The sequence below is a fragment of the Ictidomys tridecemlineatus genome, chromosome 4, assembly GCF_052094955.1.
Source record: "Ictidomys tridecemlineatus isolate mIctTri1 chromosome 4, mIctTri1.hap1, whole genome shotgun sequence".
NCBI classification, from domain to species: Eukaryota; Metazoa; Chordata; class Mammalia; order Rodentia; family Sciuridae; genus Ictidomys; species Ictidomys tridecemlineatus.
The window spans coordinates 106256089-106274680 of record NC_135480.1 but is presented as its reverse complement, the minus strand read 5'-3'; the positions used below and the strand labels follow the sequence as shown (position 1 = coordinate 106274680).

Here is an 18592-nt window from a genome sequence, read left to right as displayed (position 1 = left end):
CTCTGCAGGGCTACCCAAGCTCAAGAGCATTCCACAGAATTGGCGGACCCCTCTTTCAGGTAGATAAAAGTTTAACTTCTCCTTGCCCAATATTGATTCCCTCATTTCCTTCCAAGCAGGAAGGCCATATATCTAGGGAATGACTTTGTTCCCAAGAACATTTCCCAACAAAACCCTGGCAGGCAAATCAGTATATGCCCAAGCCGGGACATATATTAATTATCATCAAGGAATGTGTGCGAATAGAGGAGACAAGACACACTGCTGAAGTTTAAGAAAATGACCAAATGTGAGGTTCAAGGAATTTGAAATTTTTAGAGTCCTAGCCCCTTCCAACAAGCTATAGCTACTCCTCTGCCCCCTTGAGGATATTAGGAGGGACTAAGCACCTCTCTAAATCACCTCTTTGCAGAGGTCACAGACCTCCTCTTAATCCTGGATTAAGGTCTTAAACAGGGAAGCCTGCTTGCTGGATGTCCCAGTTAAGATGCTGACATGTTGTACTTAGGAATAGACCTTGAGTCCCTCCTGCTACAGGCCCAAGGCCTGAGCCACAGAACTGTCACCTCTATCTCCCTCCACCCCAAACCCTGTCTTCCTTTGGAGACCACCCACCAGCTTTGGCAGCTAACAGGGCTAAAATCATGAGAATACCATAGTTAGGCCCTGCACCACGCTGGAGTTAGTGAGGAAGGGAGGGGACAGCCTGTGTGCTGTCCAAGCTCCAGGTGTGCGCAAACCTATGGAGGCAGGGGACATGAGAAGTAGGAAGGAATCTTAGTGTGTTGACCCTGTCCCCAGCTGGGGGGGCCCTTGTGTGTGCTAAAGAGGCTACTGTTACCATGTGCACACGTCTCAGGAGGTCAAGAGGCTACTGTTACCATGTATACACATGTCCCAGGAGGTTGGTCAACAGGTTCAACTAGAAGAAAACACAGGTACAAAGCAAAGTACCAGAGCTCATTCTCAAGAATCCTAAGCCAGTTCCTCTGTAATGCGGTCTGGATGAAGGCATGTGAAAAAGCTCTACTGTAGATTATTCCTATCTATAGGTATTTCTTCTTGGGCCTGTCTTCCAACAAGTACAGTTGTGGCCATTAATCTGCTCCTCCTACCCGCTCCTCCTTTGCACTCCCACCTTCTAAGACAGGCCTCCTCCTATCTTGGAACACACTATAACTTTTAATGTGGATAATTCACACTAAGGGAGGAGGTACTGGCATGCCACCATCCAAAACAGCATCCACCTTCATGGTATATGGACACCTAGATAACTCTGATATATGACCTACCTATGTGATGTACCTTACCCCTGCCCTGGGCTTCATTTTCCTTAAGTGTTATGAGAAGGGGGTGGTATAGACAACCCCCTAAAGTCACTACCTGCTCTAAAGGGCCTCAAGTTTAACTTCCCAACTTCACCAGTGGTAGGAAGCGGCAGAAAAGGTGAGCTCTGTAACTACAGAACGTGAGGCAGAAAAGGCAGCAACTGGGCTCTTCTCTTTCCACGTTCTCTCTTCTGAACACATCCCCATCTCTACCTACCTATCTACCTACCAACCTGCCTCTTCTCTTCCTATCTCTCCAGAGAAGTACGGCTAAACCCATTGGGGTGGCACTGTTGGGCAGCTGGGAGGTACTCTGTTTCTAAATGCTAGGCCAGTCCTCATTAGAGTTCTGGCACAGCCTGACTCTTCCAGTCAAAAACTAATGGGGAATGAAAGGGGACAAGCAGGAACTAAAGAGACCTGATTGAAGTGATAATTAGTCAAGTGGTAAGGTAGGGACACTGACTTACCCATGGGCATATGCTCTGACAATTTCCATTCCAAAACCTTCTTCATCACTGATAATATGGCTCTGACCTAAACTGAATTCCCTTCCCACACAATCCTGATCATTCACCATTGCATCCCAGGAAACTGCCTCATGGAAGGTAACTGCAGAATAAGCCCCAGACCCTTGGCAACACCACTCTTCTACAAATCTAAAAGAAGGGTGAAGAGTCTAATTTCCAATGGGCAAAGACCACAAAGTTCAGCATAGACTCCAACTACAACATGGATATAAGAATAACTCATATACTTGGCCCCCAGCAACTGAAGCAAAAGAAGGAATGTAACAATCCCAGCACAAAGCATGCTGGTAGGAAGGAACACACCTAGGAATTACCGCACTGTAAGACCTACTATTCCAGAAAGATAAATAAGACAGTGTGGGTCTGGAAACCCTGCCTTATGCAAAAATGTAAAGTTAATAGGAATATTTAGATTAAAAGAGATGCCCTAAAATAAATAGGATACAAATATTTCAGAGTGGATAAGAAGAAGCCAAAGGAGAAGAGTCTGACTCTTTCTCTGGAGGATAACGGATGACATAATTAGGTTTGCAATAATAGGGAATGTTCTCAGAAATTAAGCATCCAAACAGTGTAGGAGGCTAGAGTGTAAGGAGTGAGCTCCTGGCCGAGAGGAGCTCAGAGATGTCATGTGTGGCTGGACGCTACCTCGAATGGATGGCACCTAATGAAATTCCTGAATAGCAGTGAGCACAGGGCCTACTGATGTTTAAGCATCTCCATCTGCTTTTACCTATATAGATGCTTCTTCTCTAGATGGACATTTAGGGTCCTACCTCTATTCTTGAGAGCCACAAATACACCCATAGGCTTAGGAATCTCTAATGTGAAAAGGCCTTTTGATCTCTCAGCCCAATTTCTGCTCAAAGTAGTTATCTCCCTCCGGCTTCCTCAAAAGAGGAGGTGATAGAAACAGGAAAGGAACAAAAATAATGGTGTCTTTTCCATTAGCCTCCAAAAGAGTAAATTAATATTCTTAAACAATGGGCCAACAGGAACCATATGCCTCTCCCAAGACAGGTGGATGAAATGTGTCCTGAGGTCCTTCCTCTACCCAATGCTGTGATCTCAGAGCAGTCATTAGTGTCCAAATCCCCAGCAAGAACAGAAATGGCCCTGTGCAGCTTCCTGGAAATCTTGTAAAATATGCTCAAGTAGGAGGGAGTGGATGCTAAGAAAACCCTGCCCACTGCTGGGTCCCTGTGTGCTGACATTTGTAATCAAGATGGCAAATATCCATGAGACATGCTCTGGAGGACTAGCTTGTTTTCTTCTAAATAACCTAGCATTTGATTCGCCCAGAACCCTGATATCAGAATCTATAAAATACAGGCTGAGAATGCTTGGAACCAGAAGTGTTTAGATTTCTTCTTTTCTTTCTTTCTTTTTTTTGGGGGGTGGGGGTGGGGGGGTGGTTTGGATTATTTGTATATGAGATATTCTTGGGATGGGACCTGAGTGTCTAAACCCAAAATTGACGTATGTTTCATGGATGCATTATGCACACAGCCCATGTAACTGTGGCCCTTCACCTAAAACCCAGAATTTTCCACTGATGACATCATATAGATGTACAAAAAAAGTTTTGAATTTTGGGATATTTCAGATTAGGGATGTTCAGCCCATGCCCTCACCTGCATATGTGGCACTAGAGTTCTCTATTTGACCAAAGGCCTTTTCCCAGACTTGAGGACTTCTCTAAGCAGGGTGGTGGGGGGAGAGGACAGGTAGAAACGAAACAGTGCAATCCTTTTGGGTTCCTGGTCTCTCCCAATCTCCTCCCACATTAAGCATGTCTATAAGTAGCTGGACAAATGTAACTACTGAGTAACAAATGCAAAAGGAAATTAGAGAGCACAGGCTAAAAACTAGGCCTTGGGCTGAATACCAAACATAGGAAAACGTGGTCCAACAGGATGATTTTCAGAAAAGTAATGGTTGAGCAAAACCAAAAGAAGTCATAATAAAAATTTAGATCCACATTGAGAGGCAGTACCCATTTTGGCTACACAGCACCCCTGAGAGTAATGCTTCCCATGTACCCTTGGTTACACACACTCCCTGATACCCCACAAACACGTCTGCTAGGCCTTCCCTGAGGTCAGGAGGACTGAGTAGAGGGTTAAATTTAACTCAGGGGATTGAGCTGGGTGTGGATAGTAATTATAATACCTTGTATTTATGTCTGGCTATTTCTGGCCTGCAGCTTGTTTTCTTCCAATTCCCTTGGAAGAGGTCAGTGAGCCTTATAGATGTGGCTTCTGGTCCTTCCTGTGACAGCCTTACCAATGCTGTCAGCATCGCCTGGAGAAGGAAATCAAGAAAGGATTTTTTCCCCTCACACTCCAGACCCAGAGATCAGAGTCAGGGAGGCCAAATGGCAGGGCCTCCTTCACAGAACGAGTCACATAGACTAAACTAGGGATTGGCTTGTGCTTAAGACAAAGAATTGCTGGCCAATACTAAAAGATGGGAGGCTTCCCAATCTAAGCCAGTTTACCTGGGGGACCCTGAGCCATTATTCATAATGGTGATGTCCAATCTAGGATTGAATTACCATAGAAAAGATAAAAGTGTGTGATTTCTTGAAGACTTAATATTCTTTTACAATATGTCAGTTCTGCTGTAAGAGCTTTATAAATATAAACTCCTTTAAAACCTCATAACAACCCTACACCTGGGTACTATTATTATCCCTATTTTATAGATGAGGACACAAAAATAAATAAATAAATAAATAAATAAATAAATAAATAAATAAATAAGCACAGATTGGTGAAGAAACTTACCCAGAATCATAAGATAGTAGCTGGTGGGGCCAGGATTCAAACCCAGTTGGCCAGGTCCAGAGCACCTGTTCCTGACCACTAATAAGAAGCTGCCTTGCTCAAAGTCATGGGCCTAGGCAGGTATTCGGATTCCCTAGGTCCCCACATGATTCTGATAATAGACCAGGTCAGTGGTTCTCAAACTTTGATGTACTTATTGATACTCAGACTCCATGGGCCCAGAAGTTCTGGAACTGGAACCTGGAATCTACAATTTAACAAGCACCTAAGGCAATCAGTGCAGGTGGTGACAGCAGGTACCTGGAGAAAAGGCACGTATGTCCTACACCTACCCCACTCACCGGGGCCCTCACTGCAGCGTGCAGAGACTATTCTTTTCCAGAGGCTGGAGTCACTTCCCAGGGGGAGAGGGGCCAGTGGCCACACAAGGGTTATTCTGCTGTTTATAGTGACAAGGCTGTCTTCAGAAGGTGGGGGAACAGGGGAGGGTGCGTGACCCCAGACAGCTCACCGTCCCTCCACACTTGACATGCTGCACATCAGAAGGAGACAAGGGATTGAAAACGGGAAAAGAAAAAAGAGACTGGGCGGTCTGGGCCCCTGTCTCTCAGTGCCAGAACAATGGCCTCTTCAAATCCCTGGCATCTGAACTGGCAGTCAGCCACCAGCAAAGAAAAGAGCTCGCTGTCCCTTTAAGGACGCCCTCTCTCCACAAAGGTCAGAGATGCCAGCTCAGCCTGCCCTGCGGCTGCCTTTCTGTCATTTTGGGGCCCCAAGGGGCTGTGCTCCTCCCACCCCACCCCCATGGCTGCTTCTCTAGGCACCTGCTATCTTCTGAAGGAGGCAGACCACCTGGGTGACAGCTGCCTCCACACACAAGGAGTAGTGACAGGGCAGGAACAGCTGCTGGGGAGAGAACCCAGGACCTCATGTGCTTCTCAAAATCCTCCTCCAAGGGAGAGTTAGCAAGTACGGGGGCCTGGAGGGCAAGATCTGAAAGATGCTGTAGAAGGCGGGTAGGAACCCGAAAGAAAACTGGCCAAAGCATGGATGCTCCAAGGGAAACATAAAATTCCAACCAGAAAAGAACGCTGATGATTGATCCAGAAATCACAAAGCAGAAAGAGTAAGGAGTGGAAAAGGAGGTCAGGAGAAAGGGGGAGTGGGGGACAGAGCAGGGAATGCAGGGAACCTACAAACTAGGTTCAAATCCTGCCATTTTATGTGACCTTGGGTGTCCTTCCCAGTTTCCCAGGAGCCACTTTTTCTCTATTAAAACACAGATAATAAGAAAATATTAGAAACCAATATTTTGGGGGTACTATCATTATTAGGGAACTGGCCATTGTGTGAATCCTACAGGCAGCTCAGATGGTCAGCGTACACATTCAAGAGACCTGAACCCCAGACCACATCCCCAGTTCTAGTAAATCATCTTGCAAGTAAGTGCCAGGATGAAAGAGTCCTTTCATTAAGAAAGCGGCCTGGACTGAGGTAAACCATGATCCTCATAGAAACATCTCAAAATCAGACATCTACTGAGTATATTAAAGGGGTCAGCAAACTGTTTCTGTAAAGGGCCACAAAAATATTTTTGGCTTTGAGACATACAGTCTCTGTCACAACTACAGAACTCTGTTGTTACAGGGCAAAGGCAGCATCCAGAGTGTGAATGAAGGAGCATGGCTTTCCCCCCAGAACAAGTTTACAAAAAACAGGCAGCAGGCTCAAGTTCGCTGACTCCTGAAATAAAAGATGGCATTTATGGAGGGAATGGTGAATGCTTACAGGAGATGGGAGATAAGATATGGAGACAGGGACCCATTTCTTTCTACCTTGGGACTGCAAGTATTTTACCCAATTATTTGACTGCCAAGAAGAGTCTCTGGCTAACAGCAGCCAACTGCAATGACCTGTGCCCATCTCTTTAGCACCTATGTCCAGAGTTTGATCAATCCCTCTTTATTTCAGAGGTCTCTTTTTCTTGTAACACTGTCTGCTCTCAAGGGGCAGAGTCTCTTACGTCAGCAAACTTGGTGAGAGTCGATGGAAATGACTCAACGCTTCCAACTTGCAATCCTTTGTGGCAGAAATGTCCAACTCCCGCCCACTTCCCAGACCACTGCAGGTTGAGATCCTTTGATTCTTACTTCACCCAGTTTCCCGGAGGGCTATGAATCACAGAGAACCTATGCATTTGTTCCTCATTCAGTGATTATCAAAATAGGGGAGAGCCTACTATGATCCAGGTAAATCTTTAAAAATAAACACTTCTCCTCTGCCTTGAGTGGCTCTTTGAGAAGTATTTATTTCCTGCTCTCTGGTGTCTTCCCGCCCAGGAGCTGAAGCACTGCAAAAGTGACTTAACTGTATTAACAACATTTATCAGGATAATTTCTAAATGGTCCTAGAAACAGAAAGAAGATGAAAAGCTCAGAACGCAGAGGCAGTTTTTGTGAGAGCAAAAGGAGGTAGGAGGGGAAGGAGGAAAAGAAAAAAAGACAATTTCAAATGAATATTTTAAATGCTTACTTTACATCAATCTCTCTGCAGAGAATGACTTCATTCCACAAATCTACTCTATGTGTCCAGCTTTCCATCAAAATTCTACTTCCAATGCATTTTCCTCAGGAAGAATTACCCAATAAGATCCACCAGAGAGCTCCAACTCCCCACATCCCCTGGAATTCTCAGTGCAGTTCACGCCTGCTAAAGTACCTTATGCAAAGTCTGTAAGAAGCACTTATGGGTCCTTAGACTTCTCAAAACCCATAGCATGAATTTTCTTTCTTCCATGTTCCCCATGGGACCCTCTAATTGGTGGGTGTGCATAGACTTGTTGCCAGGACAAAAGTCTACCTCAATGGAAGAGTAACTGCTATTTTACCATATCCTCAGGGCCCTGCTAGCACTGTTCACACTACCATCCATTCACTCCCTTGTTCATTCAATGAAACACATATGCAAAGTTTGTGTGCCGTGCCCTGTGCTATACATGGTCATACTACCTTATTTGCAAACTCATTTAATCCTTGGACCAACGTACTGAGACAATTTCTGACATAGGGCTGGCATACAATGAAAGAAGTAATTTCTGAAGGACTGAGGGAAAATCACCACTGATGGAAAGTCGTTGACAAGAACATTCTGGAAAGTGGGAACTCTTGTGCCCAAGCTAATGCCTGAGCCTAGGAAAGCAGACATGTTCCCATAACCCCTTCTGGTCCCATGACCAAAGACTTACCTTGTAACTATTATTTTATATTTAAATGGACTGAATATTAAACTTAAAAACAAAATCACATCAGTCCTTAAAAAAAAAAATTAGTTTGGGAATAACTTTCTTTGAAAAATTCCAAACACAGAGACCATAAGGAAAAGAACATGATCATATTCAGACTAATGAAGAAACTGTGTGTCAAAATTCTTCCTAAAGCAAAAAATAAACCATGAGAAAATATGTGTGATTAAGGGTTAAAATCTCTACTATGTTAATGAGTTCTATGCAGTGAGAAAGATGATCATGTTAACAGTAAAATGGGCAAAAGACAAAAAACAGGCAATTCAGAGACAAAATATAAATTGGAAAAAAAAGAAATGAAAAAAAATGGCATCAATGATCAAAGAAATGCAAATTAATGCAACTCTGAAATACCATTTTTGGAATATCAGATTGGCAAAGACTCTAAAGTATGGTAATACCAAGGCAAGGACAACAGAGGAGAAAGCACTCTCCTAACAGGCTGGTAGGTGCCTAAGCTGAAACAACCTTTTTCAAGGGCAATTTGTGCAATGCATCCAAAGACTCTGGCCCAGAAATCTAGCTTCTAAGTATTTAATCTGAAGGATATTGATCATGACATCATCTTTAAGTTGAAAAATTAGAAAGAACCAAAAATGTCAAATAAAATAGATAAGTGATATACACTTACAATGCTATGCTTAAAAGTAATTATGAAAGTTGATTTTTATTATTCTAGAGAGACCAGGTATTTTAATCAGAACAATATATAGAATTTATTATAAATATGTATATATCCATCTATACATAGTATAGTATACATAGAATAGCTTGAAGAATATAAACAAAAATGCTAATAGTGATTATCTCTGAGAGATCATGTTATGTCTGATATTTTTTTCTCTTGACTCTACATTTTCTAATTTTTCTACAATGTCCATGGATAACTTGAATTGCAAAAAGAAATCCATTTTAAATACTGATAACTTTCTCTTCAAAAATCTGTAACTCTGACTTTTAATTAAAATGAGAAATATATAAGAATGTGAAAAATACATAATGACTTCTAATCCAAGACAATAAAATTATGGGAAACCAAGCAAAAAAGCTCAGAGAATGGAAAAGTAGTAATTCTTACTTGGGGGGTGAGAAAAATCTGGGAAAATTTTTCAAGCAACTGGTAATGAAGCTGACTTATGCAGGTCAACTAGGATTTCCATAGGCAGAGACAGGAGAGCATAAAAAAAGACTCCAATGACATGAAGAGGTACTTGCCACACAGCACTCGGGCTGTGTTGAGCCTGGGATAGGAGGTTTATGGAAGGATAGAGTGAGTGATGAGGCTGGAGGCCAGGACAGAGCCCACTGGAAAAGACCTTGCATGACATGCCAAGGCGTCAGCTGTTAGCTTTTAGGCAACAGGGAGCCAAAAATCAATTTTTGTAGAAGGGTTGATCATCTGACTTGTGTGACAGCTTAGTGAAAACCAGATCTGAGAACTAAATTATTCAACCAGAAAAAGCAATGAAGTATTGATACGAGCTATAACTTAAAGCTTAAAAATTTTATACTAAGTGCAAGAAGCCAGACACAAAAGTCCATTCATAAGCAAGTCCAGAGCACAGAAGTCTAAAGAAACAGAAATGGTTGCCTAGGCTGGGCTGGGGGATGGGGATTAGTAATGGGGTGCTAACCTAGAGGGTATGAGGTTTCTTTTTGAGGGAACGAAATGCTCTAAAGTTGAATAAAGTGATGGATATAAGTGTCTGTGAATACTAAATTCATCCTCAGTGAATGAATTTTATGCTTTGCAAACTATATAAGAATAAAGCAGATTTTAAATTAGATAGATTAATTAGATAGATGGTTTTTACAACACACCAAGTAAGACACTAAAAGGTTATGAATTAAGAAGACAGTAGCAAGAGTCATGGAAAAGGGAGTGCGTAAGAGAGACATTACAAAGACAGAAGTAACCACATGGGGATTGAGGAAGAACAAATAAAAACTGTGCCAAAGTTGCCAGTGTAAACTACTGGGAGAGGTGGAGGTGAGGAGATTGGCAGAGGAGGAGGTGAGGAGGTTGGGTGGGAGACTATTCTAAATTTGTTTTCATGAAGTGAATGCGAGAGCTTAGCCCACCCCAGGAAGAGAAGAAACAGAGAGAAGTGCACAATTGTACTTTCTAGTCCTATTCCTGACAATATGGCTAAGGGTTCCTTGTGACTGATGGTGACAATTACAATTACATTTTGTGCTAGCGAGCAGCTCAGAAGTGATCTTAACTTATGCCTAGAAATAGAAGAATTTAGCCAGAGAAAGAAATTGAGGCTGCAGCAAGTAAGAAAACCCAACCCTGTAGCTGCATACACAGTACTCTCAGTATTTAACAGTACTTAATACTTAACTACTCCAAATATAGATTTTTACAAAACAGGAATACTACCATTACTGCTAAAATGCCATGCTTTATGCAAAGTTCACATGAGCTCAGTGGCAATGGTTGGCTCTTTATTACTAATGGGCCTCACAAGAGTAAAAATTTATTTTACTTATTTATATCAAAGAAAGCAAAAACATGAAGTAGAAACACTTGGTTAATGAAATCAGAGGGATAAAAGAAATCTTTTAGACATGCCAGTTAATAGATGCAAAATAAATGCATTAAAAGGCCGAGGAGCAACAGCAAAGCAAATCACCCTCAAAGAAAAAAAAATGCTCAGTTCCCCAAATTTGCATCCTGAGGTTTGTCAAATTAAGTCTGAAAAATCAAAGCTATTTTGCGTGTCATGTCATAATGTCCCTGGATGTAAACTATGACCATTCTGTAAGGATAAAATGTTGAGGTCACTGCAGGGAAGCTATTATGAAACAAAGAGGCTCCAGGTCTCAGGAGAAAGGGTCCAAAAAAAGATCTGAACTGAAAGATTAATCTATTTGCACTCCAGCAGGAGAGGCATCTGAGTCCCTCCCATGGAATTTTCCTGTAAGATCCTACCTAAAAGTGGGTGCCAGTTCTGGCTCCCCCCACAACAACAGGCACCCTTCCAAGGCAAGGACCAGTTCTTACCATCTAGCCCAGTGGTAAGAAATGTTGGTTGAATACACAAATGATTAAATGACTAAAGAAAGGACAGAAGAATATAATAGGAACTTGGGAAGACCATTAAGGATCTTGTACCCCAAGAATCCTTAGTCAGAAGGACAAGTATGTCCAAAAGAGATCAATTCTGTTGATGGAATCTCTTATCATTTTAGAGATGAGGGCATGGATACCTTGCCAAGGTCACCCTCTAATGAGTGGCAGAACAAGTTCTGGCCTCCATCAAAGTGGTCAAGTGACCATGCCTGTTTGGGACAGGAAATGGAAGATTTCCAGCAATGAAAGAAAAAAAAAAAAACACAAGATTTGGGAGGCTGCTCACTTGAAAGAAAGGGTAAAAACTGACTGATAGTGACCTTGTGTCCTATACAAGACAGATAATAATCAGGGTTCTCTGGATCCATCTAGGACAGAACAAACAAGAAAAGTGAATTTTAAGTGGGTGGAAGGCAAGGACTATGACCACAGTTTCTGTCTATATTTCAAACATAAAATCATTAGGACTCTAATAGCAGCTAACAGTGATAAAGTGGTTGCATGTGCCTGGCCTCTTCCTGTGTGCGTGAACATGATTTGTCCCATTTAATCCAGAGGATCTTTACAGCAGCCCTCTGAGATAGGTGTGATTGGCCCCATTTTGCAGATGAGCATCAAGGCTTGAGGAAATAACAAACTTGTCCATAATCATACAATCAGTGAGCAGCAGAGGCGGTGTGATCTGTCCCTAACAGTGTACTGCATAGCTAGGGTAAGGGAGCTCCACGATGCCAAAGCTACAACCCAGTGAGTACTGGCTGAGATTCCCCACTCTTCTAGGTGGGAGAATGTAGACCACAGTCAGCACTCTGTTCACAAAGATTTGCATTCTCAGAGGCTAGTCTCAGCCTTTGAATATTGTCATCAATCTTAAAAAAGAATGGTTTCACAGCTAAGGCTGACGTTCTGAGGCTTAACTGGATGGTGAGCAGGCGATGTTTGTTTAATTATTCTTCTCTGAACTGTGTGGTTACATTTTGTTCATTCTTTTGTATGTGTGAAATATTTCACAATTAAAAAAAAAAATACCTCCTGACCCAGGTGTGAAGGGACAGCCACAAGGTCAGGTAGGGGTAGGGCTGTGGCTCCCCGTGGGGGTGTTGTAACTGCATCTCCTGATACAGAGGGCACAGCATCCAGAAGGAAGACCCCAGCTCCTTGGCAAATGTGTCGGAACTGTCAAGCTGGAAGCTCCAGATTTCAGCCAGATCAATACTCTGCTCACTGCTTGGAGCAGAGTGAGAAGGTCAAGGATCCAAGATCTGGAGCACGGCTTCTTCCAAATGGTCCCAGTTCTGCATTTCTATGTGGTGCAGGGCCTGTTACTTAAACCTCTTTGAGACTCTGGGGTTGTTTTGTTTTTTGTTTGTTTGTTTGTTTGTTTAAGCCTACAAAATGGTATAAATGCCTCCTCTCCAGTAGGACTGTCAGATTTTAAAAATAAAAAAGGAAAGCTCATAGAAGTGTTATTGTCTTTTCCCTCTTTTTATTTATGAATTTATTTTTATTTTTTGTGTGCGTGATACTGGAGATGGATCCCAGGACCTCAAGCATGCTAAGGCGAGCAGCCTACACTGAGTCACATCCTCAGTCATGTGACTGTCCTTTCTAGCTCCCAAACATGTACACATTCAGTTCTTGCCCCAAGCATGGTTCCCACTGAGCTAGCAAGTGCCTCTCCATGCTCTTTGGTCATCCTGGGCCTGAGGGCTTCTCCTCCACACCTGCAGGACTCTGCCTTGCTTTGAACTTTCTCTACTTAAGCCCTGTTTTGCCACTTCTACCCTAGCATCCCACAAGGCCCTTATTATTATTTTTTTTAATGGTTCAGTTCTTGCCTCCCCCCAAGGCCTGATCTCTTTTGAAATGACAATAGCCTTCACTTTTCAAGAATAAATCCACCTCCTCCAATTGCCCTTTCTTGACTTCTTTTGACCAATATCACTCGCTCTGTTCTTGCACACCTTTGTAAACCATCAACTACTGTCTTCATAAATTGTCACATAATATTTCTCAAACTGTTCCTGAGTATTAAAAGTCTTTTCTTTTCTTACAAAGATCTGCCTTTCAACTGCTTTGCAACTGGACTGCCATATTTCTTTTTCTTGCCCTTTTTATTTTTTATTTTGAGACAAGGTCTTGCTAAATTAAATTGCCTCTCTGGCCTCAAACATATGATCATCCTGTGGCAGCCTCCCCAGTCTCTGAGATTGCAGCTGTATGCTGCTATTCCGGCTAGCTCAAACACTTCTGTGTGTGATCTTGAGCAGATAACAGCCTCTTCTTAGTTCACTTACCTGTAAACTAATCATAGGGCATAGCTTAGAAAATCCATGTGAGCTTATACCAGATTCTACAGCCTGGATCACTGAGCCATCACAGGGAGGATGCTTCCTTGGAGAGTTTTCCAGACTCCGAGGGGATGCGGAGTGATCAAGAACTAGATTTACAAGTAGTTAAGCTACTACAGAGTGGTTATCATGGCCTCACTTGCCCCATTCAGATTAATTCCATATCTATCTGCAAGTACAAACTCAAAAAATAGCATTAAGAAAAAATAAACACAGCAGGGCTGGTGGTGCATGCCTATAATCCCAGCTGAGGCAGGAGGATGCCAAGTTCAAGGTCAGCCTCAACAACTTAGCAAGACCCTGCATGGAGAAGGAAGGAAGGGAGGAAAGAAGGAAGGAATAAAGCCTAGCAATGCCTAGTTGATTACCTCCCTTAACTCTTTAAGGAAACAAATGCCCAGACTTGTGGACAATTCAGTAAAGGACCAGAGTAGTACTTTTCAAGTTCTTTCACTGAAAACTCTTAAATCATCTCTTCCAGCAATAAGCTTGATGACAACGAGTCTCATAATGGCCAGCAGAAAAGGCTTCAAGCCAGCAGCAAGAAGAACCCCTAGTACTCATAATATGATTTGTCACAACCTCTACCACCCACAGGCTTACATTCTGAGAGAGTGAACCTCTTTTTCTTAAAATAATAATGAGAACAACAACAAAGACAAAGCAAAGCAAATAATGCTTATTGCTGCTTATTGAAGCCAGGTGTAGTTTCCCAAGGGAAACACAGGTGACAGCTGGGAAGGTCCATCCTTGAGAAATCTGTAGCGTCAGAAGATTTGGTCCTTGCCCTGAGCTGTCCTGCTCACTCAAGGGATTTCAGTGCTTAGATGACCAGCACTCAGGGCCTGAACCATTGCAAAACTCCAATTCCACCCCACCAAGTAATAAAATAAACCTCGTGCTGTTCACAGGAGGGCATGCCTGCTGTGCAATGTTTGTAAATGAATATTTAATATTTTCAAATGAAGGTTTATTTTCAGTATCCCCTGCTGGCTAAAGAAGGGCACCGACAGTCCATATCACATGCCACCCGCTCTCTCAGGATGATGGCCTTTTTCTAAGCCATTAGTAAAAAGGAAGCTGAGAGATCGACTAATCTGCCCAGTGCTGTCATTTAATCCCACTTTCAAAACCACCACCACCCAAGGCAAACAGAAGTCACCTACCAAGGCCACACAGCAGGCCAAAAGATAGTTACAAGGTTCTGATTCAGAAGGCATCTCTCAAGCCACTGAGACCCCCAACCTGCCTTGCAACCCACCTTCAGGTCCACATCGAGAGCTAGGAAGCCTGGCTCTAAGGGAGGTGTGTGGGGGCCACATCAGGGCTCTCTCCTCTAAAGGAAACTTGTTATACAGAAAAAAATCTTGGAGAATTGATATGTGCTATATAAACAAGAATTGGAGAAGGAGCAGAGCTCTGTGTACTAACAGATTTTAAGGGAACAAGAATAATGGACATAAATTGACCTTTGGTGTCAATCAAATATGGCTGAAGGAATATTAATAGCCATGAAATATACGGAGGGGTGTGCAAAAGTCTGGACTCTATCCCAGTCACCAGGGAAAAAGACAAGTAAGTTCTCACACAGCACCATCTTCCCAAATAAACAGTGTGGAAGTAGCATGATTTCTCACTCACCCTCTCACACACAGATAGAAACTCAAAATTAATTCCTCTCATCTGGGGACTGAGGCCTCACCACCTGAGAAGTGCCAGGAACTACACGCTTTCCTAATTCTAGATTTTAATTTGTTCACAAAATCAAATTCTCCTGGTGTACTGACTTTTCCTGGAGGTCTGTTCCAGCCCTTGGGCTCTGTGGAGAGTGCACCACCAAGCCCAACAGATGTGAGAACCAGGAACACGGGAAAGAATCCAGACAGATGTCACTGCAGTCTGCTGAGGCCTGTGGGGGACAAAGCAATCTGTGGAGGAAAGCAGACCCACAGAATTGGACCTTAGTATTTTAGGATCTGAAGCTCTACAGGAATTGGGCACATCTTTACATCGCCAAAAGAGGGGGCGGAAATCAAGTAGAAGTAAAGGAAAAGTGAAAAAAAATTTCTAAAGAAAAATTGGCTGGGTGCAGAGGTGCATGCCTCTAATCCCAGCTACTTAGAAGGCTGAGGCCGCAGGATCACAAGTTGTTTGGGACCAGCCTTGGCAACTTAGGGAGACACCGTCTCAAAATAAACAAAAAGGGCTGGGGGTGTAGCTCAGTGGTAGAGAACCCCTGGGTTTAATCCCCACTACCAAGGAAAGGAAAAAAAAAAAAAAAAGATTCTTGGCTTCTAAATTGCCACTTCCTCTCTCAGCCTCCTCTAATGAAACTTGCTCACCAAATTACCAGCAGATGGAATCACTGAGACATCTTTTGGTACAGCCTAATGCCCTGCCCTAATACAGAGGTCAGCTTACAGAGACTTGTGTATCACCGTACTACAGCCACTTGTCAATCACAGACATATATCACCATCATCTTCATCCAAAAGCATCACCTGCAATAAGCGCATAACTCCACACAGAACAGTGTGAATGTTGTGGAAAGTATAGCCTTTACTTATCCAATTGTCCAGCATTTAAGCCCACTTCCTTCATGTGCCAATCACCCCAAGTCTTTTTTCCTGCACTAGCTGAAATGAATTTCTGGAGTGTTTGTTGCTCACTGCACTTATCTGCCCCTTAGCACTTACTGACTTGTGCTTCCATGTGTATTTGGGGGAGGGAGAAAGGGTGTTCCATCTGTGAGGCTACCAGCCCCTAGAAGGCCAAGGCAATATCCTCACATAGTTTTAACTCCCACAGTATCTAGGCAGAGGGCTACAAATAATAGAAACTTGATGAACATTTGCAGAATTAAAAGAATGGAAGAGCGCACAGATGCATTGACCTTAAACCTGCTCTCTGGGAATGTAGGTCTGACACAGACACACCTCGATTGCTGGGGTGGTCACCAACCTGGCATAAGGGAAGCAAGAGTTAGCATCCTAACTATTTCATGAATTTGTCACATAAATTTAATCAAAACACTGAACTGTAGTTTCCCTTGCTCTAAAAGGTAGATACCAGACACTTTGCTGGATTATAGTAAAAATGAAATTAGATAACACATGTCCATGCACTTCAGAGTCTAATTAAGTTACCTAGTGAATATAAGGCAAAGAGACAGAGCAGGAGAAAGTCAGTACAGAGTATTCACAGAAGTCAGAACAGAAGGGGAAAGGTAACCAAGAACAGGTGAGCAATTGGGGGAAATTACCCTGTTGCAAATCCAAAGCCTGATTCTTATCTATCTGCCCTCACATAGGCCACTTAACCTCACTATCTCACCTTCCCCACTGTAAAATGGGAATCTTAATCATAATCCAGTAAGTCCCATATTAATACATTCAAAGTGTTGAATATGATGCTTGCCATACAGTTAAGTATCAATAAACATTAGTTGTCACTATGCTTTTATTCTCAGCGTTATTTTTTATATCACGAATGCATGATAGGCATCAAAGAACTGTATTTAGAAATGCTTTCAAACATTAAAAAGCTCATGAACCCCATCCTCTCCTATGCAGGCAGTATTATCCAGAACATGGTTGCCAATATATTTAGTCATCTCTATTGGAAGAGTTGGTGATACCTGGACATAGGATGCCACCAAAGGGAACCAGCCACATTTCAAACAAAAATATACACAACAGGACTACCAGGGGGCCAAAATGAACAAACATCTGTACTTTAATGAGACTGTGGGTCATGAGGTCTAACAGTATGCAGGAAAACATAAATGACAAAGCCCCTGCCCCCCCCCCATTTTGTCTGGCTGAAAAAGATAAGGTTAGACATGTTAAAGTCCCCAGCTTAACACCACTCTCCTTGTTGAAATGCATCAAGAAATATTCAAGGCATGCTTTTAAAGGCAAATATTTCTGCATGTCTCTGAAAGACCAAGGAAGGCTTAGGCAAGAAGCCTTCTGTGTTAAAGTGATGTCTCATCTTGAATGACAGCCAAACTACCCCTCAACCTCAAGCTGGGTGTGCTGACAGCAAAGGAAAGATGCCCAGTGATTTCTGATGCAGAGCCCAGTGTCCCTGCTCTCTCAGCAGCACCTTGCTTAGAGGCCTCAGCTTGACTCCCCTGAGGGATGAAGATACAGCTCTGGCTACTGATATGGGGCGAGTTCCCAGTGGCAACGGACCCTGCTAATAGTTTGCAACCCAGCAGGCACAGGGCACTTGGCCCCAAGAAAGTAAGGATCTGAGTAGCTCTATCTTTCTCAAAATCAAAAAAGCGAGTACGCCTTCAGAACAAGAACTAAGCCCACGTGTGATATTAGAGCCTGAGAAGGAGTTGTAGTCTAGATGGGTACAAGTGCTCGCCACTTCTCAGGGCCTCACAGGTCTTAAGTGCTAAGCTTGCAAGACCTTAGCTCCTCCGTTTGCCTTCTGCAAAGAACCTTCACAAGACTCATTAAGATACCCTCTTGACTATAGGAGAGTCAGATCCATTCTGTCAGTCTATAATGTAGGGTAGGGGTTTCACAAAATCCAGATGTGACCAACAGCCACGCTAGGACTCCATGTCTTAAACTGCTTGATACCCCATCCCTGACTGAAAATCCACCTGCCACCCAGAGAGATGCCCTACCACCACCCCAGCTTGGACTGCCAGCCGCAATGAAGGGAGGCGCATCCCTGCAGGGAGCTCTCCCAAGCTCATTCTCCTCCTCCCACTTTCCACCCTGTTCAAGGAGAGAAGTCTCCCTCCCCAGCCCAGGAAGCCTTTTTCCTCCTAAGGGGGCCTTCAAGGCAGCTGCACATGGTGCCCTGCAGGGGAACCAGATTCCTGGTAGGACAAAGTTTTCCAAGAAAAATCTACAATTCCTCAATCAGACAAAAAGCCAATTCACCCACCCATCTGGTCCTTAGTGGATCAAAGAAGAAGAGGAAGCAGTAAGGATTTTATTTTTAAAATGGAAGGTAAAAATATTCTGACTATTTCTGTGGCTAGAATACAGCTACCCGCACATCTCAAACAAGAAGCTCCTTTAACGTTCCAATATGAAGTCCAGGAAGAGGCTTGAAAAGCCCCTAGGCCTATGCTTTTGCTGGACAGAGTGGGTGGCCCATACTCCTTTGGAGACCAGACATCCTAGAAGATGAAGTCTGGCCCTTCTTACTCTCAGAGACATGCCTCCAAGAATGGGTAGAAGTTGC

At 43.1% G+C, this 18592-nt stretch overlaps 1 protein-coding gene across 27 annotated transcripts in view; it reads right to left on the bottom strand.

The window, feature by feature from the left end:
• Gramd1b (GRAM domain containing 1B) overlaps positions 1-18592 on the bottom strand; it is a 273207-nt gene that overhangs the window by 105342 nt on the left and 149273 nt on the right. The window contains exon 2 of one of the 27 annotated variants that reach the window (XM_078047214.1): positions 4031-4162. The exons of 25 other annotated variants lie outside the window; for them this stretch is intronic. Coding sequence is in view for 1 of the 2 variants with exons in the window: in XM_078047223.1 (XP_077903349.1) it covers positions 4153-4162 (10 nt within the window). In the remaining variant the exon portion in view is untranslated. Of the gene's footprint in view, positions 1-4030; positions 4163-18592 lie in introns of those variants that run through there. One more of the 27 variants, XM_078047223.1, reaches the window with a different exon arrangement.